The following is a 22,289-nucleotide window of genomic DNA, read 5'->3' on the forward strand; positions in this document are numbered from 1 at the left end:
TTTTGAATTTTTGCTCTTTGATTTACTAAACAGTTGCCTAACAGCTGTGTTGGATCGACTTGGAAAGAGCCAGAGAATCCCCCACATTGTTTATTCACTAAATTTAAATTTGGTCCTTAGGCCTTAGTCTAAAGCGTAGCTTCATATATTTACAACTGTCTTACAATTATTGAGCTGGACAAATGAACACTGAAAGAGTCACTGGAAGTAAGAGTACTCTTTTAAAGTTAAGGAGTCCCCTTATCTTCAAAGTGCAGTACTGTTTTATTCACACAAGATGGAGACAAAGACAAGCTTCAAGTACCATGCCTATGGCACCTTGTGTCAGCAGAACATGGAGTCTCCCAAGCACTATACTCTAAGGCTGTACTTTTTTCCACTATGTGCCATTTTTTTCCAGGTTTTTGCCAAGTTACAGAGATAACACCACAGAGCATACGATGCGGCGAAAATGGCTAGCTCATACAAAAAATAGCCAATGTAGGCAGAACAAAAATAGCATGGTTAGTTAAATATCTCTATAACTTGCTCAATGCCAAAGTAATACTATCTAGTTTAGAACACTTTGCAGTCACTAAGAAGTAAATACATGTGTGTAATTAAAAATTACATAATACTAATTCAGTTAAGTTTTTCAACATTGTGATGGCTTGCTAATCACAGTAGCATCACTTTCAGTGCGTGTTTGACCTTATATAAAACCAAAGTGCAAGATACAGGGGCTCTCATGCCCTCAGTTCAGATCTCAATTTAATTCAAGTCAATTTATTTGTATAGCGCCAAATCACAATACAAATCATCTCTAGCACCTATAGTGGCCAAATATTGACATAGCGAGATAAATACATAAATGATCAAGTACCTGATTTATTTATTTCTGTATGCATTTATCTTTTCATTTCCACATTTCTTTTTCGACATAGTTCTTCCAAGTGTGACCTGGATATATGGGCACACGCAGTCAAACCACTGCTTGTGCTTTTTACTGAAATCTTAGTGTTAGAATCGTCACTGCTGGTTCCTGACAGTTGTAACATTGAACATAAACAGAATATGACCTTGAACTTTGATTTGCTCATCTGTGTATTTTGGAAAAAGAAGTGCAGATAACGAGGTGGTGAGCTGATGTTGCTGCCTGAGGACAGACGTCTCAGAAACATGTCTATCCTAGCCCTAACCTTAACCCGTCATGGTGCAAGCTAGACACATGAAATGTTATGTTCACCAGCTCCATGATTCCTTCCAGCCTCTCACTGTTATTTGGCTTCTTTATTGCCTCATTGAGCATTCTGCATTGTGCTTTTACAGGCATCTTACCTGTGCATTCATATCTAGGGTAGTCACAGAACTAAAATATCTCAGGTTGTATGCAAATCAACAATTCTTGGTCAGATATTCTTTTGATTAGGCATGGTTTGCAACAGCAGATACTTTTTTTTGCATAGCAAACTGAAAATGCTTAGAATGTTATGTCGTTCTCAGAATACTGTTATGTTAATCAAAGCAGATCTAACACACATCCCCAGTCCGCTTTCATTGATATGACTCCAGGTTTTCTGGCTCTTGACAACACTCACATATTTTTATTAACCTACACTCTGAACTTTTTATTGATGGTATTCATTACAGAAAAGAACAAGACAATTTGTGCATTGCTGGTTGAACATATATTTTAATATGTTCATTATTGTAACCTAGTTAAAGATCTGACTATATTATAAGTATAATGCTTGTAATGAATCTCAAAGGGTACACTTTTTCTTGATATAGAAAGTGTCACTACACTGCAGACAACGCAGTGGAGAATACCTACCACTGAAATATATTATGTCACAGGCCATTAATTAACCGTCTGTAAGAGTCAGGCAGAGCTTTCTAACGTCTTCTTCTTTTCCTTTTGGCTGCTACCTTCAGGGGTCGCCACAGCAAATCATCTGCCTCCATTCAACCCTATCCTCTGTATCCTCCGCACCCACACCAACTATCCTCATGTCCTCCTTCACTACATCCAAGAACCTCCTCTTTGGTCTTCCTCTAGTCCTCCTTCCTGGCAGCTCTAACCTCAGCATCCTTTTACCAATGTATTCACTGTCCCTCCTCTGAACATGTCCAAACCATCTCAATCTGGCTTCCCTGGCTTTTTCTCCAAAACATCTAACATGAGCTGTCCCTCTGATGTACTCATTCCTGATCCTATCCATCCTTGTCACTCCCAGAGAGAACCTCAACATCTTCAGCGCTGCTACCTCCAGCTCTGCCTCCTGTCTTTTTCTCAGTGCCACTGTCTCTAAACCAGACAACATTGCTGGTCTCACCGCTGTCTTGTACACCTTTCCTTTCATTCTTGCTGACACTCTTTTGTCACACATCACACCTAACACTTTCCTCCACCCATTCCAACCTGCTTGCACATGTCTCTTCACTTCTTTTCCACACTCTCAGTTGCTCTGGACTGTTGACCCCAGGTACTTAAAATCCTCCACCTTCTTCACCTCTACTCCCTGTAAGCTCACTGTTCTACTTGAGTCCCTCTCATTTACACACACGTACTCGCTTTTACTGTGGCTAACTTTCATTCCTCTCCTTTCCAGAGCAAACCTCCACCTCTCTAGATTTTCCTCCACCTGCTCCCTGCTCTTGTCCTCTTTGACAAAGCATATAGTTAGGGCTGGTTTCAGGCAACCCTGAACCATTCAATTCAATTCAATTCAATTCAATTTTATTTGTATAGTGCCAAATCACAATACAAATCATCTCAAGGCACTTTACAAAAACTAAAACTAAAAACCCAACAATTCCCTTATGAGCAAGCACTTGGCGACAGTGGAGAGGAAAAAACTCCCTTTAACGGAAGAAAAAAACCTCCAGCAGAACCGGGCTCAGTTTGGGCGGCCATCTGCCTCGACCGGTTGGGGTGAGTGGATAGAGCAGAGAGAAAAGAACAGCAACAATAAACAACAAATAGACACTGCAAGTTGGTGGGGCCAGTAACTGCACATCAGCGATAAACAGCTCCAGGACCAGGGACACCTGCAGAAGGTACAGAGAGAGAGAGAGAGAGGGAGGGAGAGAGCACAAACTAGGGGAGAGAGAGAGCACAAGGTTAGTAACATTCAATGGTGGAATATACATGAGGTGGGAGAGAAGGGGGGTTAGGGTAGGGGAGCTCAGTGCACCGATGGTCCTCGGGCAGTCTAGGCCTATAGCAGCATAACTAACTAAGGGATGGTTCAGGGTTGCCTGAAGCCAGCCCTAACTATATGCTTTGTCAAAGAGGAAGGTTTTAAGTCTAGCCTTAAAAGTACAGAGAGTGTCTGCCTCCTGAACCCAGGCTGAGAGCTGGTTCCACAGGAGAGGAGCTTGATAGCTAAAGGCTCTGCCTCCCATTCTGCTTTTGAGAACTCTGGGAACCACAAGTAGGCCTGCACTCTGAGAGCGAAGTGGTCTATTGGGATAATATGGTACTATGAGGTCTTTAAGGTATGAAGGAGCTTGATTATGAAGGGATTTGTATGTGAGAAGAAGGATTTTAAATTCTATTCTATATTTTACAGGGAGCCAATGAAGAGAAGCCAATATAGGAGAAATATGATCTCTCTTGCTAGTTCCTGTCAGGACTCTGGCTGCGGCATTCTGGATTAATTGGAGGCTTTTTATTAAGATATTAGGACATCCAGATAGTAATGAGTTACAGTAATCTAGCCTTGAGGAAACAAATGCATGGACTAGTTTTTCTGCATCATTTTGAGACAGGATGTTCCTAATTTTGGAAATGTTGCGCAGGTGAAAGAATGCAGTTCTAGAAATTTGTTTTATGTGTGAGTTAAAGGACATGTCCTGGTCAAAAATAATAATAAAATAAAATATACATACAACCATCCCTTAGTTATGCTGCTATAGGCCTAGACTGCCCGAGGACCATCGGTGCACTGAGCTCCCCCTACCCTAACCCCCCCCGTCTTAACACAGCGGTATTCAGTTTATTACTGAGCCCGCTTACCAGGGGGAAGTAACTCTCTCGCGTCTTTCACAAGCGCTCAGTGCGCCATCTGTTGGCATGGTGGTGTAACCCCCCCCCGCCCTCTCTTCCTCTCCTCCCACCTCATGTATATTCCACCATTGAATGTCACTAACCTTGTGCTCTCTCTCTCCCCTAGTTTGTGCTCTCTCCCTCTCTCTCTGTTCTCTCTGTACCTTCTGCAGGTGTCCCTGGTCCTGGGGCTGTATATCGCTGATGTGCAGTTACTGGTCCCACCAACCTGCAGTGTCTATTTGTTGTTTATTGTTTCTGTTCTTTTCTCTCTGCTCTGTCCACTCACCCCAACCGGTCGAGGCTGATGGCCGCCCAAACTGAGCCCGGTTCTGCTGGAGGTTTTTTCTTCCGTTAAAGGGAGTTTTTCCTCTCCACTGTCGCCAAGTGCTTGCTCATAAGGGAATTGTTGGGTTTTTAGTTTTAGTTTTTGTAAAGTGCCTTGAGATGATTTGTATTGTGATTTGGCACTATACAAATAAAAAAATTGAATTGAATGTCATCTGCAAACATCATGGTCCATGGAGATTCCTGTCTAACCTCATCTGTCAGCCTGTCCATCACCACAGCAAACAAGAAGGGCTCAAAGCCGATCCTTGGTGCAGTCCCACCTCCACCTTGAACTCCTCTGTCACCCCTACAGCACACTTCACCACTGTCTTACAGCTCTCATACATGTCCTGCACCACTTGAACATACTTCTCTGCCACTCCAGACTTCCTCATACAAAATCACAGCTCCTCTCTTGGCACCCTATCATACCCTTTTTCCAAATCTACAAAGACCCAATGCAGCTCCTTCTGGCCTTCTCTGTACTTCTCCATCAGCATTCTCAAAGCAAATATTGCATCTGTGGTTCTCTTTCTTGGAATGAAACCATACTGCTGCTCACAAATGCTCATTTCTGACCTCAGCCTAGCCTCCACTACTCTTTCCCATGACTTCATTGTGTGACTCATCAGCTTTATTCCTCTGTAGTTTCCACAACTCTGCACGTCTCCCTTGTTCTTAAAACATGTAACATGTTATAGTGTACACAAACAATAACATACTGTATTTGATTTGGCTGTGGGTCAAACCTCACATTAAAGCCCAGATTTCTGGCAGTGAAGACATCACTGAGAACATATAGAATAGCAGGCCCTCCATGGTCTGTGGCCCTCGGTACTCTGGATTATCCAGAAAAAGCAGTGCTTAAAACTATGAGGGTCAGAAATAAGGGAGGAGTTGATTCAGTTTCATATTTGCAGGTTGTTACAGTCCTTCTCAAAACACTGCTTCTGTAGAGTATGTGGAGTATTCCTATTATAGTTTTTTTTTTTCAAAAATATTACTATTATCCATTTAATTTAACAGTTATTGTTATAGTGCCTGCTTGTGCCATGAGGCAGGTTTGAGGCCTATTGGTTTGTTTTGTTTTCCCTGCTGTCTAGCAAGCTGTCCAAGCCAGCTGTAATCTCTATGTTGGGGCTGTGGCTGGGATGTGGAGCCTTCTTGGTGTCATGGGCCCAACTCAACAAAACTGGTTTATCTGTCAGAGAAAGATAAATTCTTGAGAGATCTTCTCTTATAGAAAAATCAGTGGGTCCTGTGCTGTGCATTTGACCAGCTGAAAAATGATCTCACATCAGTGTTAATGCTTGGCAAATCTGTCTCATTTTGTGATGGTAAACTTGGACTTGGGTTACTCTGAGTTAATCACTAAAGTTTGGCTGACCACTCCTCTTATTGAACAGAAAAACAGAACTGTCAAATGTGGATTATTAAATATCAGGTCTCTTTCATCTAAGTCTCTGTTTGATAACTGATCACCAAATTGACCTACTTTATCTTACTGAAACCTGGTTACAGAAGGATGAATATGTCAGTCTGAATGAATCAACCCACCTCAGTCATAAAAATTGTCATGTTCCTAGAAGCACAGGTCGAGTTGGAGGAGTAGCTGCAATCTTCCACTCAAACTTATTATTAAACCTTCATCCTCGGAACAGTTATAACTCATTTGAGAGCCTCACTCTTAGTCTCTCACATCCAAACTGGAAAACACAAAAACCAGTTCTATTTGTCATTGTGTACCGTCCACCTGTCCCTTACTCAGAGTTTTTAACTGAATTCCCAGACTTCCTATCTGATTTAGCCCCATGGTATAATTTACATATTCTTCCCTTAAAGCAGGCATCATAAAGGCTGGAATGGAAGTGGCGTTCCACAAACTTAGAGGAAATTTTTCTAGCCTGGAAAAACAGTCTACTAACATATAAAAAAGCTCTCCGTAAAGCCAGAACTGCATACTATTCATCACTAATAGAGGAAAACAAGAACAATCCCAGGTTTCTTTTCAGCACTGTAGCCAGGCTGACAAAAAGTCACAGCTCTGTTGAGCCCAGTGTTCCCTTAGCTCTCAGCAGTGATGAATTTATGAGTTTCTTTACAAATAAAATCACAACTAGAGAGATGAAATTCAGCAGATGCTTCCTATACCTGCAATAAATTAATCTTCTACTACAGTAGCTCTTGAATCATCTGTAGGACCTCAGTTATGTTTAGACTGCTTCTCCCCCAGAGATCTCTCTGAATTTACATCAGTAGTTGTGTCACATGTTAGACGGACCTTCATTTATATCTCTTTAGGGGGAAGGTTTTTTCTTTTACATTTTTTTGATTGTGTTGAGATTGTTTTCAGATTGCATGGTATAATTGTGTTGTGATTTTTATTTTTCTATTGCATGCTTTATTTTGTATATGTGTGGTTTTGAGTGAACTTCTGGCCTTGTACTCTGATTGAGAACTGAATGCACCTGTGACTGATGGGGAGCGTGGTGGATTAACATTCGGCTCAGACAGATATATTGGAACAGCGGAGCACACAGGACAGAGACGCGGTGAGAGGCCCACAGGTAGTCGGTCGTCGGAGGTTCCGCGAGTTAGGACGAGTATCGCTGGACCTGTAAGAAACGGGAAGTTGGGGACTCGTCTGAAGGTAATACGGAGGATTTAACGTGACCGATACCGGACCAGGCGCCGTGACATGGAGGGAGCCGTGTGTCAAACGGAGCGACGCCCGATGAAGACGCCGTATTGAGCACAACCCCAGATTGGGTCAGCAGGGCAGAGAGTATACTCTGCCCACAAATGTGTGAGTATTGCTGACCGATCGTAGTACTCTGGGATCGTAAGAGTGTGGAGCCGAGTCTAAAGTGTTAAAGGATAGTGATTCTGCCTTTTGTGCCTGTGTGCCGAGGTCGCCGTGGATCTTGAAGAAAGGCTGCATGCGGAACTGAGCAGACCCGAGAAGACGAAGACATCGCCCGTCTGATTTGTTAGCCGCTGTGTTTGGTCCAGTACTTTGGGGGGGATTTATTGTCCGGATATGTTTTTATGTTATTTGAACTTTTAATATTTTTTGCTAAGTTGATATAATAAATCAGATTAGTGTGACTTTGGCTGTTTCTTGAATGACTGCTGCTCCCACTTGGGTGGGAGAAAATTCGAATAGTCAGGTGGGGAACTTATACCCACTTTAAAAGGGCCCCCTTTTCGGGGTTTTTGGTCTCTGTCCTCGTTGACAGTTGCTTCATCGAAATCATCAACGTGTCTCTTAGACCCCATCCCGACTAGACAGCTTAAAGACACCCTGCCATTAATGAACTCATCTTTATTGGACTTGGTAAATTTATCTCTAGTATCAGGCTACGTACCACAGGCCTTTAAGACTGCAGTAATCAAACCTTTACTCAAAAAGCCTAGTCTTGATCCAGGAGTCTTGGCTAATATAGACCAATATCCAACCTGCCATTTATTTCTAAAATCCTAAAAAAAGCTGTTGCTAAGCAGCTATCAGACCACTTACACAGGAATGAACTATTTGAAGATTTTCAATCAGGATTTAGAGCACATCATAGTACAGAAACAGCACTGTTAAAAGTTACCAACGATCTTCTCTTAGCCTCAGATAATGGACTTGTTTCTATACTTGTCCTCCTAAACCTTAGTGCTGCATTCGACACCATTGACCACAACATCTTATTACAGAGACTGGAGCATGTGTTACCGGCCTCAGAGCTAGGAGATATCTGGGCCAGCAGCAAAGGATACACAGGCGTTAGGCACTGTGGACCGGTAAGTAAACTGTGGAAAAAAAACACGAGAGGACAAAAAAAGTTGCGTCTTAACACAGCGGCATTCAGTTTATTACTGAGATCAGTTCTCTTGAAATTCTGAAAAATATTCAACACTTCACAACTCAACAGTCAAAGTGCATTCTGTGAAATACAATTTAACAAATCCATGAGTACACTTGATGTGTGCAAAATACACCTTGATCATACATTTTCTCATAATAATCCTAGTTTCCAATGACAGAGTATCAACAAAAATACACACACCAATTGTCAAGATACCAGGAAGTCTAAAAGACCAGATTTCACAAGAAAAATATTACAGATTTCCTTGCACTTGAAATATTCATTTGTTATGATTCTTTTCTTGTTTTCATGTAACTCCTGCACATGTACACACGGAAACAATGCATGTGCTGAACACGCAAAATGGCGACTGAACCAAGAATACAACAAACATGGAGAAACGTGGTTCCTAAAACATACAATAGACAGCACCGACACGGCATCTCAGTCTGACAGAACATCCCTCCCATCCCAATGAACAACAGGTCGGGCCTAAAACACGATCCGACTCACTCTTCAACTGTTCCTACAATCCTCAGTGAATTAAAACACTTTTTCTTTTGTAGGTACAATTCAATACTCATCCAAACTCCCTGTATCCCACATCTCACTTTACACACATACGATTAAATGAACACGTTTTTGAAATATTTTCATACCTGTGAAAAAAACACGACAGGACAAAAAAAGTTGCGTCTTAACACAGCGGCATTCAGTTTATTACTGAGCCCGCTTACCAGGGGGAAGTAACTCTCTCGCGTCTTTCACAAGCGCTCAGTGCACCATCTATTGGCATGGTGGTGTAACCCCCCCGCCCCCCCTTTCCCTTCCCCTCCCCTCTCTTCCTCTCCTCCCACCTCATGTATATTCCACCATTGAATGTCACTAACCTTGTGCTCTCTCTCTCCCCTAGTTTGTGCTCTCTCCCTCTCTCTCTGTTCTCTCTGTACCTTCTGCAGGTGTCCCTGGTCCTGGGGCTGTATATCGCTGATGTGCAGTTACTGGTCCCACCAACCTGCAGTGTCTATTTGTTGTTTATTGTTTCTGTTCTTTTCTCTCTGCTCTGTCCACTCACCCCAACCGGTCGAGGCAGATGGCCGCCCAAACTGAGCCCGGTTCTGCTGGAGGTTTTTTCTTCCGTTAAAGGGAGTTTTTCCTCTCCACTGTTGCCAAGTGCTTGCTCATGAGGGAATTGTTGGATTTTTAGTTTTAGTTTTTTATAAAGTGGCTTGAGATGATTTGTATTGTGATTTGGCGCTATACAAATAAAATCGAATTGAATTGAATTGAATTAAAGTTATCTGGTTCACTTGAGTTGCTTGAGTCAGTGACAAAGACGAAGACACTGTTGATGTAGATTTACCCATGGTAAAGATCCACATACACATTATTAGGTTACTGGTGTTACAGATGTTTATTTTGAACACACCAAAACAACAAAATTAAAAGATATTAAACGTAAAACAACAACGAAATAGAACCAAAAATACAAAATGTGTATTTTAATATCAGCCCTATCCGGTGAGTCCGCTGACTCGAGTCAGTGAACCAATTCAGCCGAATCATCCAAGTCTGCTGTCTTTCCGTGAGTCTGCTAACTTGCCTTGTGTACTTAACAGCAGACAGCCGGAGGACTCAGGATCCGGGTTAATGGAGACCTCAAACTCGTGATTCCCGATTCAGAACAAAGATTCAGATCATTAACCTGGGTGCTTCAGGACCTAACCAGCTCTAGTGTCAATGTTTTTTCCTGGGTAAGCAATTTAACTTCCTGTTGCTTGTGTGTTTTGCTGGGCATTTCTGTACAGCTTGTTTACAGGTTAGCTCTAGTCTAACACACCTAAAAACTAACTAGATTCTGTACAATTCCTAAATCATTACACATTACTGTACTACTCAAGAACCTTTGTGTCTTGTCCAGCACCTCTTGCTATTTCCAAACCTATCTTGTTACTTCTGACTCGCTAGCCTACCAGTTAGCTCTGCTAACTGCTAGCATGGCTTCTCCCTCTCCCTCTATCTCCTGCTTGGTCTTTAGTTTAGTTTAGTTAGTAGACATTTAGTAGTTTAGTTATTCCTCTGCCTCCTTAAGTGATAATGATACCTTTAATAAGAATAATATTCTGTTAGTTATGAAGGAAAGGTTCACTGAAGTGGAAGTTCGGCTCCTCACCTCTGAACAACAGAGCCAGCTAGCCTAGCCTAGACTCCAGCGACCACAGTCAAATGCATTCCTGGCTCCCGAGGGGGCAGCATTGACTCAGATTTGACGCTGCTGACTAAGGCTAATCGTAAATGTCATAAGATTGTTATTGTTGGTGGTAATGATTACGCCAATCGGAGTTCACTGAAATTAATGTTACATCGGTGTGTAACCTTACTAAAACAATGTCCGACTCAGGCAATGTCCATAATTTTCTCTGGACCCCTCCCCAATCTGACCAGCAATGACCATCACCCCCCCAAACCCCATAGAGACTGTCTGCTCCTCGAACATCTAAATCATATAAATCAGAAGTTAACATAAGAGGAGTTGTTTATAAAAACTTAATAAAATTTAAGACCACTCCTCTTATTGAAGAGAAAAGTCAGTCAGATGTGGATTATTAAATATTAGGTCTCTTTCATTTAAATCTCTGTTAGTAAATGATTTGATAACTGAGCACCAAATTGACTTACTCTGCCTTACTGAAACCTGGATGAATATGTCGGTCTGAATGAATCAACCCCCGTCAGTCATAAAAATTGTCATTTTCTCAAAGCACAGGCTGAAGTGGAGGAGTACCTTCAATCTTCCACTCAAACTTATTATTAAACAGTGAGTCTCTGAATCTTTTGATGATATTATGCATTGTAGATGATGATATATTTAAAGTCTTTGAAATTTTACATTAAGGAACATTATTCTATAATTGTTTGACAATTTGTAGATGCAGCTTTTCACATTTTTCTCTATGGTTCAATAATATTTCAGATGTAGAATTATGTAGTAAACAGGACACAGACAAACAGGAATTATCCTTTAGTACTGTCTTTGAAAAATATTCTGCAAATTCATAAATCAACCAACCATAAGGTGACAGTAGTACAGCAGTATTCAAGAAAAAAGCATAGCTGTAATAAATCTTAAACAGGGACAATTTCTTTTGTATCCCAGTTTTTTAAAGGTTTGGACACACAAACTTCACCACCAGGCTGGATTACTGACACAGATAACATGAAAATGAAGGATACAAAGTAGGGTATACATTGTTATGTTGCCTCTGCAACATCGCATGGCGATCAGGGACAGTACCCCTTGACTGGTGTGAGGATTTTCCAACAGAGCAAATGGTCACTGACTTAAACCAATGTGGGGGTTGAATGTTTGCTTGACCCTCTGTATGTGGTTCTGTCAACAATTTGTTTCTTTGATGGTAAGAAGACTGAAGATAGTACCTGAACAAACGTGGAGTCTGTTCAAGATTAGTCCACCCCTTTCGTGTCAAACTGTATATAAACTGGTCTTGTAACATGGACGGCAGAGGACTTCTGCAAGGACGTCCTCTCCAGGCCCGTGATTAAAAACCTGAGATGATTCATCACACTTGTGGTTGTTTTCTGAGAATTAGCAACTCTCAAACTTAAAAAAATTTCTACCACACTGGCAGCCTGGGCTGGCGGTCCCTCTTTTTAAGAAGGAGAATTGGAGGGAGTGTCCCAACTATAGAGGGATCACACTCTCTGGGAAGGTATATGTCAGGGTGTTGGAACGGAGAATCTGGTCGATGGCTGAACCTCGGATCCTGGAGGAACAATGCGATTTTCGTCCTGGTCGTGGAACACTGGACCAGCTCTATACCCACTTCAGGGTGCTCAAGGGTTCAAGGAAGTTTGCCCAACCAGTTCATATGTGCTTTGTGGACTTGGAGAAGGCATTAGACCACGTCCCTCGTGACATCCTGTGGGAGGTGCTCCAGGAGTATGGGGTCTGGGGCCCTTTGCTAAGGGCTATCCGGTCTCTGTACAGCCGGGCTTTGCCTTTCAGCTCAGCTCTCGATTTACCGGTCAGTCTATGTTCCTACTTTCATGTATGGTCATGAGCTTTGGGTGATGACCAAAAGGTCTCAGACAAGATCTCAGATTCAAGCAGCAGAAATGAGCTTCCTTCGCAGGGTGGATGGGTGCTCCCTTAGAGATAGGGTGAGGAGGTTCTAGTACAGCTGCTGCTCCTCCACATCGAGAGGAGCCAGCTGAGGTGGTTCAGGCATCCTCCTTGGTGTCCCCCCAGAAGAGCTGGAAGAAGTGTCCAGGGAAAAGGAAGTCTGGACATCCCTTCTTAGGCTACTACCCCCACGACCTGGCCCCGGATAAGCGGAAGAAAATGAATGGATCGATGGACGGACATTGTTATGTTCAGAGAGAGTGTTGCCCACACTCTTCACTCTGTGTGGAAGAACTCCTAAGACAGTTCAGCAGTCTATGACACTTTCCTTACTCTAAAGGACAGCTCCAGTAACATTCCAATCAAAAGCCTGCCTAACCTGTTTGTCTAGTGGAGACTGTAGGAATCCAAAAAAGATTTATTGAGCCTTCTCATGCCATCTGGTGGTGAATATGTTACAGTGCAGCAATGCAAATGACAGGTGGAAAGTCAACACATGCTGCTCTCCCTCTTCCTTCACTGTTCAGCTGTAATACCCTCCAGTGTAATATACGAGGCAGACTAACGTGTAACTTTTAAATCATCTTTGTTTGGTTTTCACTGGTGCCAGTTCTGTTCCACTGTGATTAAAATAAAATCCTAAGTAGAGATGTTCACTCTGAAGTTGTGTGATAAAACAGAAACGTGTAACCGACTCGAATCCACACAAGGAAGAATCGCTATTCATGATGCATTCATTGTCTATTAGTAAATTGACATTTCCCTTGTATCTGTTGAATCTTTTATCTATTGGGTCCTCCCACCAAAAGGTATGTGTTGTACTCAAATGACCAAATGGAATTGGCTGTTCAGATTCATTTAATTACATTATATGTATTACATTACATTACCTCTTCAATAGGTCTCTTTTCCAGGTAGTAACAGTGTTTAAAAAGCTGTACTTCACAATTATGCCTATGTGTGGTCTCAAATGCATAGACATGAATATAAAAAAGTATGGTGGATGCCTGGGGCATTGACTCAACAGAGAAGAAATTGACCTAAACTCTAATTGGCAAACACTGCTCCACTTGTCATCATGTGGTGTTGATGTCACACCATCGTGTTGGAAAAAATAAAGAATTATTTAAATAATTTATTTTACAACAGAAGCATCAAAACTAAAGACAATGACACTGTAAGTCGATATAATGACGTTTAGTTTGTGATTTAATGTCTGCTGTCCAATAAAAGTCAGAAGCAGCCATAGCCAACAGAAGTGATCTATATTCCCATGTGACCTGAAGGCAGCATGAGGTAATTTACCGTAAACAGAACAGGTTATTTTCCTACAGAGGAGGAAGTTTTTCATTAATCGGCAGAAGCGCCTGTTCCTCTGTGTTGTCGCTTTAGTTTAGACCGCAGCCGTTTATAGGTCTGTTTCAAATGTTTTCTCCTGACAGAACGCAGATACTTTACAAACTGGGTTTGAAAGTGCGATAGTGCTCTTCTTTAAAATGCTCGTTTTTAGCGCAGCTGTGATATTAGTGTTCGTGTCGCTATCGTCCACATTGACTGTTTTAAAATGGCCCCCTCTGAACTGCTCTCGACAGGTAAGCTGCATCTCCTCCTCCTGCAGGAACAAAACCACAGGGAGAAAACATACCAAAAGAACAACTAGCTCTTTGTAAAGTAGTACGTATGTGATGGGTAGCTGTTTTAAGTTTTTTCTTTAAGATCAATTTACTGCTTTCACTTTGCGTTGTAGGCTACACGGTATAAATGATGAAGAATTGCTAATTGAATAACGTGTATATCTGTAGGCTTGTACATTTTACAGATCTCCTTTCTTTTATTTCCTGCCGCAGGATTTGAGGTGTACAGTCAGCACAAGTGAGTGAATGTTGCTTTTTCTTTATCATTGCTGTCGTTTCCTTGTTTCTCTGATTTTCTGAGCTCATGCTGAAGAAAGCAGTGTTGTTCAGTTTTTAAACCGTATATAACCGTGTGTGTGTGTGTGTGTGTGTGTGTATGTGTATGTATATATATATATATATATATATATGTGTGTGTGTGTGTGTGTGTGTGTGTGTGTGTGTGTGTGTTTGAGAGAGAGGACAGCAACACATATATATATATATATATGTGTGTGTGTGTGTGTGTATTTCAATTTAAATCAACGATAAGGATAAGTAAAGAAATAAACTTGTAAACAAAGACATGAGTGTTAGAATATGCATAGGAATGGTCATATGTGATATTAGGGTTTGCGTGTGTTTCTATGAGCAGGTAACTGTATGGACAGAAGATGGCTGGATGTTAATAAGTACACTCCCAGCAGTCCAGAGGAGTTGCAGGTGTCTGTGGACATCAGACAGGATGAGATGGGACATCTGCAGCCTGTACTGGATGCTATCTGGAAGCTAAAGGATGATGGTGAGTCAGTCTTATTTGTTACAGTTAGTCATTGTATTTGTACATTAAAAGGATTATCAGTGATTTTTCCTTTGTTGGAATTTCAGATAATGAATTCAATTTAAGTTAAAGGATTCAATTCAATGCAATTTATTTATATAGGACCTAACCAGAGTAAAAACTTTACAACTTCTGTCTTTTTTCATAGCTTTTGACTGTAATTTGTGTTAGCAGTAATGTCATACTCAGTAAATTAATAACAATATTTGAAATCTAACTTTCATTCCTAAGTGTGATGCAGAGTGTAGTGAGTTAGGGAATGCCATTGTGATTTTAGGACACATTTTTATAGATGTGTTTGAAGTGTGTGGACACAATAGTACAAATCAACAATTTAATCCAAATTTTTAATTTTAATTTTCAAAATAAAGTCAGGGTTCCCAGATGTTACCAGATATAAAAAATAAAAATAACAGCTGGTGACCTATTCAGTACGTTTCTTTTCCAGGTAGTATCCGTTTCCTGAATGCCACAGAGCTTCATGTCCTGGTGATGTCCACCAATCAGAACCTGTGTGTTCGATACTCTTTTAAAGACAAACTCCCAATGAGAAGTCCTTCAGGACAAAAGGTGATTAGAGTGACTTCAGATTATTCAGATGTTCAGGTTATGTTTGCCTTTTATTGCGCTACAGTCAGTGAAAAGTTTCTTAATCTCATGTTATTCCTTTTATAAGATTGTGATCTGATTTTTGTACTATTATTCCTATTCAAACGTGAGACCACCTGCTGTTTGAAACTTTTCTTATTCTTTCACTTTTCACAGATTCAACAAAGCTATCACAAAACAAGTCTTATAACTGCCTTAGTGTTTACTGTTGCCTGAACACAAAAAAATAGTCCAAACCAAATACAATCAACCAAGTGGAAGAAGCTCTAGTTAAAAGACAGTACTAGTATTACAGTGGAAAAATTAAGGAATTACCTGTTATGACCACAGTAAGATCAAGTCTGACTAACCAGTTAGTGCTAACATTACCTGGTAGTTATCCATATTTGTGCACATGGATACAATTAAGTTTTCAAAGTTTCATTCCCACACAGACAGTATTATTTTTGTTTTTAGTGGTCATTCTCAGCAAACATGGTGGTGTTGGAACCTGGTCACAGATACCGGGTCTCTGTCTTCAACATCCCCAAACCAGAGCTGGGCCACAGCAGCTATGATGTCAGTACTGATGTCATTGTTCCCGGTGAGCTGAAGACAAAATAAGATGTTTTTTGTTGTTGAAATTGCTGTAACTCCTTAATACTTTTAACACATTTGAATTTATACAAAATAAATAGTATAGAAAGACAAGCATCTTGGAATAAAATTGAGGTAATTGTCTTAATTAAAGTAAGTGTGAACATAAGTCAAGTACAACACATAATGGAAACAACATATTTCACCATAGATATCTGATATGGAGTAGTTAAATCTGTGGCGACTTGGTTCATTTGGTTACATCTTCAGAATGTTCAGTTCAGTTGACTTGTTTTCTCTGGTTTTCTGGTTTGCTCAGATTGTAAAGATCACAAAATGCAGATGACCCAGTTTTGCATAGAGCGAGGTGAGTTATTGCTGTTCTCAAGTCCAGGAAGAGTGAGTAAATCATAATAACCATTTCTAACATGTCTTTCTTTGTGTACTGTAGGAAGTATGTGGTCGTCTAACATCAGTCTGACTCAGGTCACTGCAGTCAGTGGCATATCTACCCTGGCTGTCAGCTTCAGTCCTGACAGACTGTGTGAGGAGTACATAGTTATTGTTACCTGCTCCACTACCCAGTATACAGACCGTGCATACAAGGTAAGGTCACATCATGATGGACGCTGAAATGCTTTTGTATTTCTTGTGCAATAGGCTGTTTCACTCAGAAGATAATTGGTTTTTCTTTTTTAGTGATATGATCCAGAACATTACTGTAGTTGCTCCTTAAAGCATCCTGTGAGTTATACCTTAGCCTAGTTTTTACCCTAGATTTTTTGCTTTTCAGTGCATGTCTGCACTGTCTTGCCTCTCACTACAGTGTCTCTGTTGATTGTGTAAAAGGCTGCTGATTACATTTCAAACCACTTAAATGTATATGATGCAGTATCTCACATATTGAGCAAGGAGAGAAAGTATTCAGTATAAATTTTCTATGTATAGCACTATAATATAATATGGATCAGAATCATACTTAATGTTAACAATTGCATTTATAATTATATTGATAAGATTTAAATCAGATTTGTGTTCAGTAATCTTAAATGCTGTGTCTCAATAATAACATGAAAACTCTTATTCAGGCCAATCAGACAACGCTCATTGTCACATTCAGCCTTGATAAATGGCCAAGGTCCTGCTGCCAATTTGATGTTGAGGTATGTCCTTTCTAATCTGTTCTCTGAGTGACGTTAGTATTAAGTATTAAATTAAATAGTTTTTTTTTCACATGCCAATACCCCTCCATTTTCCATGATCACATTTGACCTTCATGTTAGAGTTGACATGATATAATGTTTTACCGCAGATCAAACCTATTTTCCAACAATGTGGCCCGGACTGTACCCGCCGAAGAACAACACTGGATATTTGTCCAGGTACAGTATGATGGCATGTGATGTGATATCACTACTATGGTCAAGTTTTAACATTCCTTAGCCTGAAGAAATGTCACTAAATCCCAAATTCCTTGTGATGTGAGGTGTGTCTGTCAGTGAATAGAGTTGAAGTCACTTTACAAACAATCTGGATCTTTGCCTATTTGGTCACACATGTGCAGTTAATTTTGCTTTTGCATGTATAAAATAATGATTATAACTTAATAAATAAAATGGAATCAAATGTAAACAGTGATGGGAGAGTTGTGGCAATTTTTGTGGCAGTTTCTAAATACTGATGAGAGACTATAGTTAGGTTTAGGTAAGCCTAAAGTGTAGTGCTATAAATAACATTTTCCTTATTTGTGAAATAGTTTGTTTAGGTTAATTAATCTTAATCTTTCTGAGCATGACCTTGGGATGGGTGAAGTAAACAGGTATAGCCAAAGGCCAGAGTAGAACATTTGTACATCAGGTACTCTACTGGGCATTTCAAGGTGTATTCTTCCTTGAATATTTCTGCCAGTCACACCAACTTTCCACAGCCATGTGAGTAAAGATAGACAGAACAAAACCTTTGCCACAAATCGATTTCCCTATATACCACAATCTTACTCCTCTGCCATTTGTGTTTACTGCTGGCAGCGATGAAGAGGTAGTGTGGTCTGAGAAAAGAGCCAAAGTAGCAAAAGCAGCCAGGGCCAAAAGGTGCTAAAAGTCTATTATCCCAAATATAATATTATCCCATATTTTAGTTGTCCTAAAATAATAGATGTCAGATTCTTGATGAGAAAAGTTTGACCTGGTGGTGGTGCTAGATCAAATGTAGGAAGATCAACACAATTATTGAGATGATTAAAACAACATCTTGTGGGATATCTTATGGACAATCAGTGGGGGTTATACAGGTGTGAGGTTTACTGCAGCACTGCTAATCAAATAATTGTTTTGTTTTCCACAACAGAGCCACCAAGTCCTCCAGATGTTTCTTTGTACACATTTCTGCCATTGGTTGTGGTGCTCATCTGTGTAGTGACAACAGTCATTATGTTTCTTTCCTGCAGGAAGTCAGGTTGGTCACCCAAACAATGCTAATGTCACTTCTTTTTTGAGTTCTAACTTGTAATTTAAGTTTTCCTTAATTACATAAAAACATTCGCTTTGTTGGTTTGTACCTAAGGGTTTGAAATTACTTAATTTGTTGATCGGATCTTATCTGCGTACCTGTGCATTTTTCAGGCAAAAATGGTCCTAAACCTGAGTACATTCCATCTGTTCCACCACCTGAACAACCTCCCAAAGTGCTTGTCATCTACTCCCAGGACCACTATCTCTACAGGGACATAGTGTTAAAGCTCTGTGCCTTCCTCCAGGCCAAGTGTGGCATTAAGGTGCTGGTAGATTTTCTAGACACCACCTCAGTCGACATGTGGGGTCGTCTACGCTGGCTTGAGTGGCAATGCCAACAGCTGAAAAATCCATCTGACAAAATCCTGGTGCTATGCTCACGGGGTGTGCAAGCAAAGTGGAGGGCTATGTGTGGTCAATGTCGGGTGACACTGAGGGAAGATCTTCTCTCACCCACAGATGACATGCTCACCCCCTTTCTCAACATCTTCCTACCAGCCATGCATCAGGCAGGTATGCTGGGCAAGTACGTGGTGGCTTATTTCGATGACATCAGCAGTGAACAAGATGTGCCATCAGTGTTTGATATTGCAGTCAAATACAAGCTGATGAAGCATTTTGAAGAATTGTACTTCCGCATTGTAAACATTGAAAAGTATCAACCAGGTCAGGTAAACCACATTGAGGGCATAAGTGGGGATGAATATTTCAACTGTCCCTCAGGTAGAGCCCTGAAAAATGCCATTGAGACCTTTCAGGCCTATCAGTTGGAAAATCCAGATTGGTTTGAGAAGGAGTGTGTGCACAGTGAGGACGAAGTTGTGACTCAACCCAACCTGTACACTGATCAGCTGCAGATTCCTCCAGTCCTAGAGTGTGTTCCACTAATCAGAGATGGCCTCACTGCCTATACCCATGAGGTAGAAATCGCTGAAAATTACAACAGTGTTCATGTCATCACACCTGAACTGAACCCAGAGCACCAGCTGTCATCTGTGGTGGAAATTACACCTGTAGCGAACCCTGAGTGCAAATATCCGTATCTGTCAAACCTAGAGATAGATACACCTAATCACCTGTATCTCCACAGTCCCAGTCCAGCCTCTGTCTTTGTAGCTGAGCCTATTTTGTACAAGCTGTCAACACCAAGACAGAACTTGCTCTCCCATAAGAACGAACCTTCGGGTCAAATTCCCACTGAGGATGAAGAAGAGGATTCACTATTGCCTATGAGCCACCTCTCTGCAAATTTGGACTTGGGAAGACCAGCCCTACAGAACCCCTTGTATTCAGGCCCCCCAGAATCCTCATGTGCAGGCATACAGAGTGAATATTTCTCTCAACCTAAAATCAGCCACTTTCAGCCTGTGGAGATGGAGGAGATTGAGGTTCTGGAGCCCAGTGGAAAAGGCTCAAACAGTGGATCTGATCAAGGCTACATCTCCAAAATGTCCTCGCAGCATGAATCCCCTTTAAAAGAAGACCCATTGGTGGCTCTGGCAAGGCTGCAGGAGGAGCTATTGCTGCAGAATCTCAGATACTCTCACATAGGTCCTGAAGGGAACTAATGTTCAGGTAAAAAGTCCATCCCAACAGTAAATACTGAACCTTTAACCAGCATCACTGTATGGTTAACGTAAGTGCCAAAGTAAAGGGAGGATACAAATAGCCTGGCCAGACTCACTCCTTTCCTAGCGAAAGAATGTGGTTCTGGAAAGCCTGCCATAAAGACCTGCCATTCACTGGTCTTACTGTTGCTTTGTTGGAGTCCTATCCTTTGTTTCTCTGATTGGTTTAATGTGCATCCATTGCCCCTCCCCCTGGAAATCAGTCATAACTGAAGAAATTCCAGACTAATTCTTTTTATAGAATAGTAAAAGAGTTATTCTGCTTGGCCAGGCTAGGATGCAGAAGCTCCAATCAATCTATTAAAACCTAGACACACATGAAATCCTTGGACAGAGGTAGTTTTGTCCCCAGTTACTTATATAACATGACTATAACATATTTCATATTTATTAATAACTTTCTAATATGATCATCTATGGATGGATATTATTAGTACAGTTTGATTCAAAACCCTGATAATTATCATGATAGTTATTTTTTACTGTATTGTATTCCCGTGGAAGGGCCCAGTCATTTATTTACTCAGATTGTTAGTTCAGTCTAGATTGTCTCTACTTATTTTATCTCCATAAATTTGATGGTTACTGTTTGAAATTGTTGGATTTTTTTTCCACTTTGAGGTAAATTTTGCATCTTCTACATTTATTCATAGGGTTATTTGAACATTGAGAGACAGAATAACAACAAAAAAATCCAGAAAAACACATTTCAAAAAAGTTTTGAAAATTGATTTGCATTTTAATGAGTGAAATAAGTATTTGACCCCTCCACAAAGCATGACTTAGTACTTGGTGGCAAAACCCTTGTTGGCAATCACAGAGGTCAGATGTTTCTTGTAGTTGGCCACCAGGTTTGCACACATCTCAGGAGAGATTCTGTCCCACTCCTCTTTGCAGATCCTCTCCAAGTCATTAAGATTTCGAGGCTGACGTTTGGCAACTCGAACCTTCAGCTCCCTCCACAGATTTTCTATGGGATTAAGGTCTGGAGACTGGTTAGGCCCCTCCAGGAGAGTGTAGGTAACAAGCTGAGAGTAGGAGCACTCTCTTAAAGGGAGTGTCAGCTCCTTTTGTCTCAGCTCATTACCTGTATAAAAGACACCTGGGAGCCAGAAATCTTGCCGATGGATTGGGGATCAAATAATTATTTCACTCATTAATATGCAAATCAATTTATAACTTGCGTTTTTCTGGATTATTTTTTTTTTTTTTGTTACTCTGTCTCTTACTGTTCAAATAAACCTACCATTAAAATTAAAGACTGGTTTATTTCTTTGTCAGTGGGCAAAGAAAATCAACAGGAGATTAAATACTTTTTTCCCCTCACTGTATTTATCTGTGTGATTGTGAGGGCATTAAATTTCCTTTGACACTGAAGCTCTAGTAGAACTTATCTTACTGGCAGGGTCAGTCATTTTTCTTTGTATAAAAGAATCAATAAACTTCATGAGCCTTTGCACAGCATATTTCTTCAGATTTATTACAGGTTTTAACCACATTATACTCTTACAGTATATCCATAGTATATAGATTGAATTATATCAGTACAGATATACACCACACAACTTTACAGGTTAAGTTCTATCTTGTGTTTTTTGTAAAGAGCCTTGAGATGATTGTATTGTGATTTGGTGCTTTACAAATAAAACTGAATTGAATTGAATATCTGTAAACAAAAGGAATGTTCTTTCCCCGTAAACAAGTTTGCAACAAAGGAAAGCACATATGCACTATGCACTATGTGCATATGTACAAGTATTACTATTAGTACAAGTTTGAATTTCACATTGTTTTTCATGGAGTAATTAAACAAATCATTTGAATCTATGTAGCATGACTGTAAGCTGTAAGCTGTGTTTGGTTGTTTCAGTTATGCACTGCACTTCATGCAGGTTGAAGGCCTGCCAAACTTCAGGTCAAAATGTTTTTTTTTAAAAACTGCCAAGTTTTTGTATATTATACACCGATCAGCCATAACATTATGACCACCTGCTTAACACACAGGAGTCAATGCAGCAGTAGCTTAATACTTGTGTCACTCTGCAGCTCACTGTGCATCTTCTGTGAATCTGTTTGTGTTCATAGGTCAAGAGCACACATTTGTGCACCATTCAGTGTAAAAAGGAGTGAAAACTGCGATCATGAGGACAAGTT

At 40.6% G+C, this 22,289-nt stretch overlaps 1 protein-coding gene across 1 annotated transcript; it reads left to right on the forward strand.

The window, feature by feature from the left end:
• The first annotated feature begins 13,676 nt into the window (after positions 1–13,676).
• On the forward strand, positions 13,677–21,798 carry il17ra1a (interleukin 17 receptor A1a). The gene is made up of 11 exons (XM_026327178.1): positions 13,677–13,950; positions 14,206–14,230; positions 14,627–14,773; positions 15,261–15,382; positions 15,878–16,004; positions 16,317–16,364; positions 16,449–16,603; positions 17,086–17,160; positions 17,310–17,379; positions 18,344–18,451; positions 18,619–21,798. Exons 1-11 carry the CDS (start codon positions 13,855–13,857, stop codon positions 20,073–20,075), a joined length of 2,430 nt encoding a protein of 809 aa, XP_026182963.1. The 5' UTR covers positions 13,677–13,854; the 3' UTR covers positions 20,076–21,798.
• Positions 21,799–22,289: the final 491 nt, after the last annotated feature.

The sequence above is a fragment of the Mastacembelus armatus genome, chromosome 23 (assembly GCF_900324485.2).
Source record: "Mastacembelus armatus chromosome 23, fMasArm1.2, whole genome shotgun sequence".
NCBI classification, from domain to species: domain Eukaryota; kingdom Metazoa; phylum Chordata; class Actinopteri; order Synbranchiformes; family Mastacembelidae; genus Mastacembelus; species Mastacembelus armatus.

Excerpts from the sequence above, each read along its gene's own strand:
- il17ra1a (XM_026327178.1), top strand. The coding sequence starts at position 13,855 with ATGCTCGTTTTTAGCGCAGCTGTGATATTAGTGTTCGTGTCGCTATCG. Across the intron at positions 14,231-14,626 it reads GAGGTGTACAGTCAGCACAA|GTAACTGTATGGACAGAAGA; the intron begins GTGAGTGAATGT and ends TTCTATGAGCAG. Across the intron at positions 18,452-18,618 it reads TCTTTCCTGCAGGAAGTCAG|GCAAAAATGGTCCTAAACCT; the intron begins GTTGGTCACCCA and ends TGCATTTTTCAG.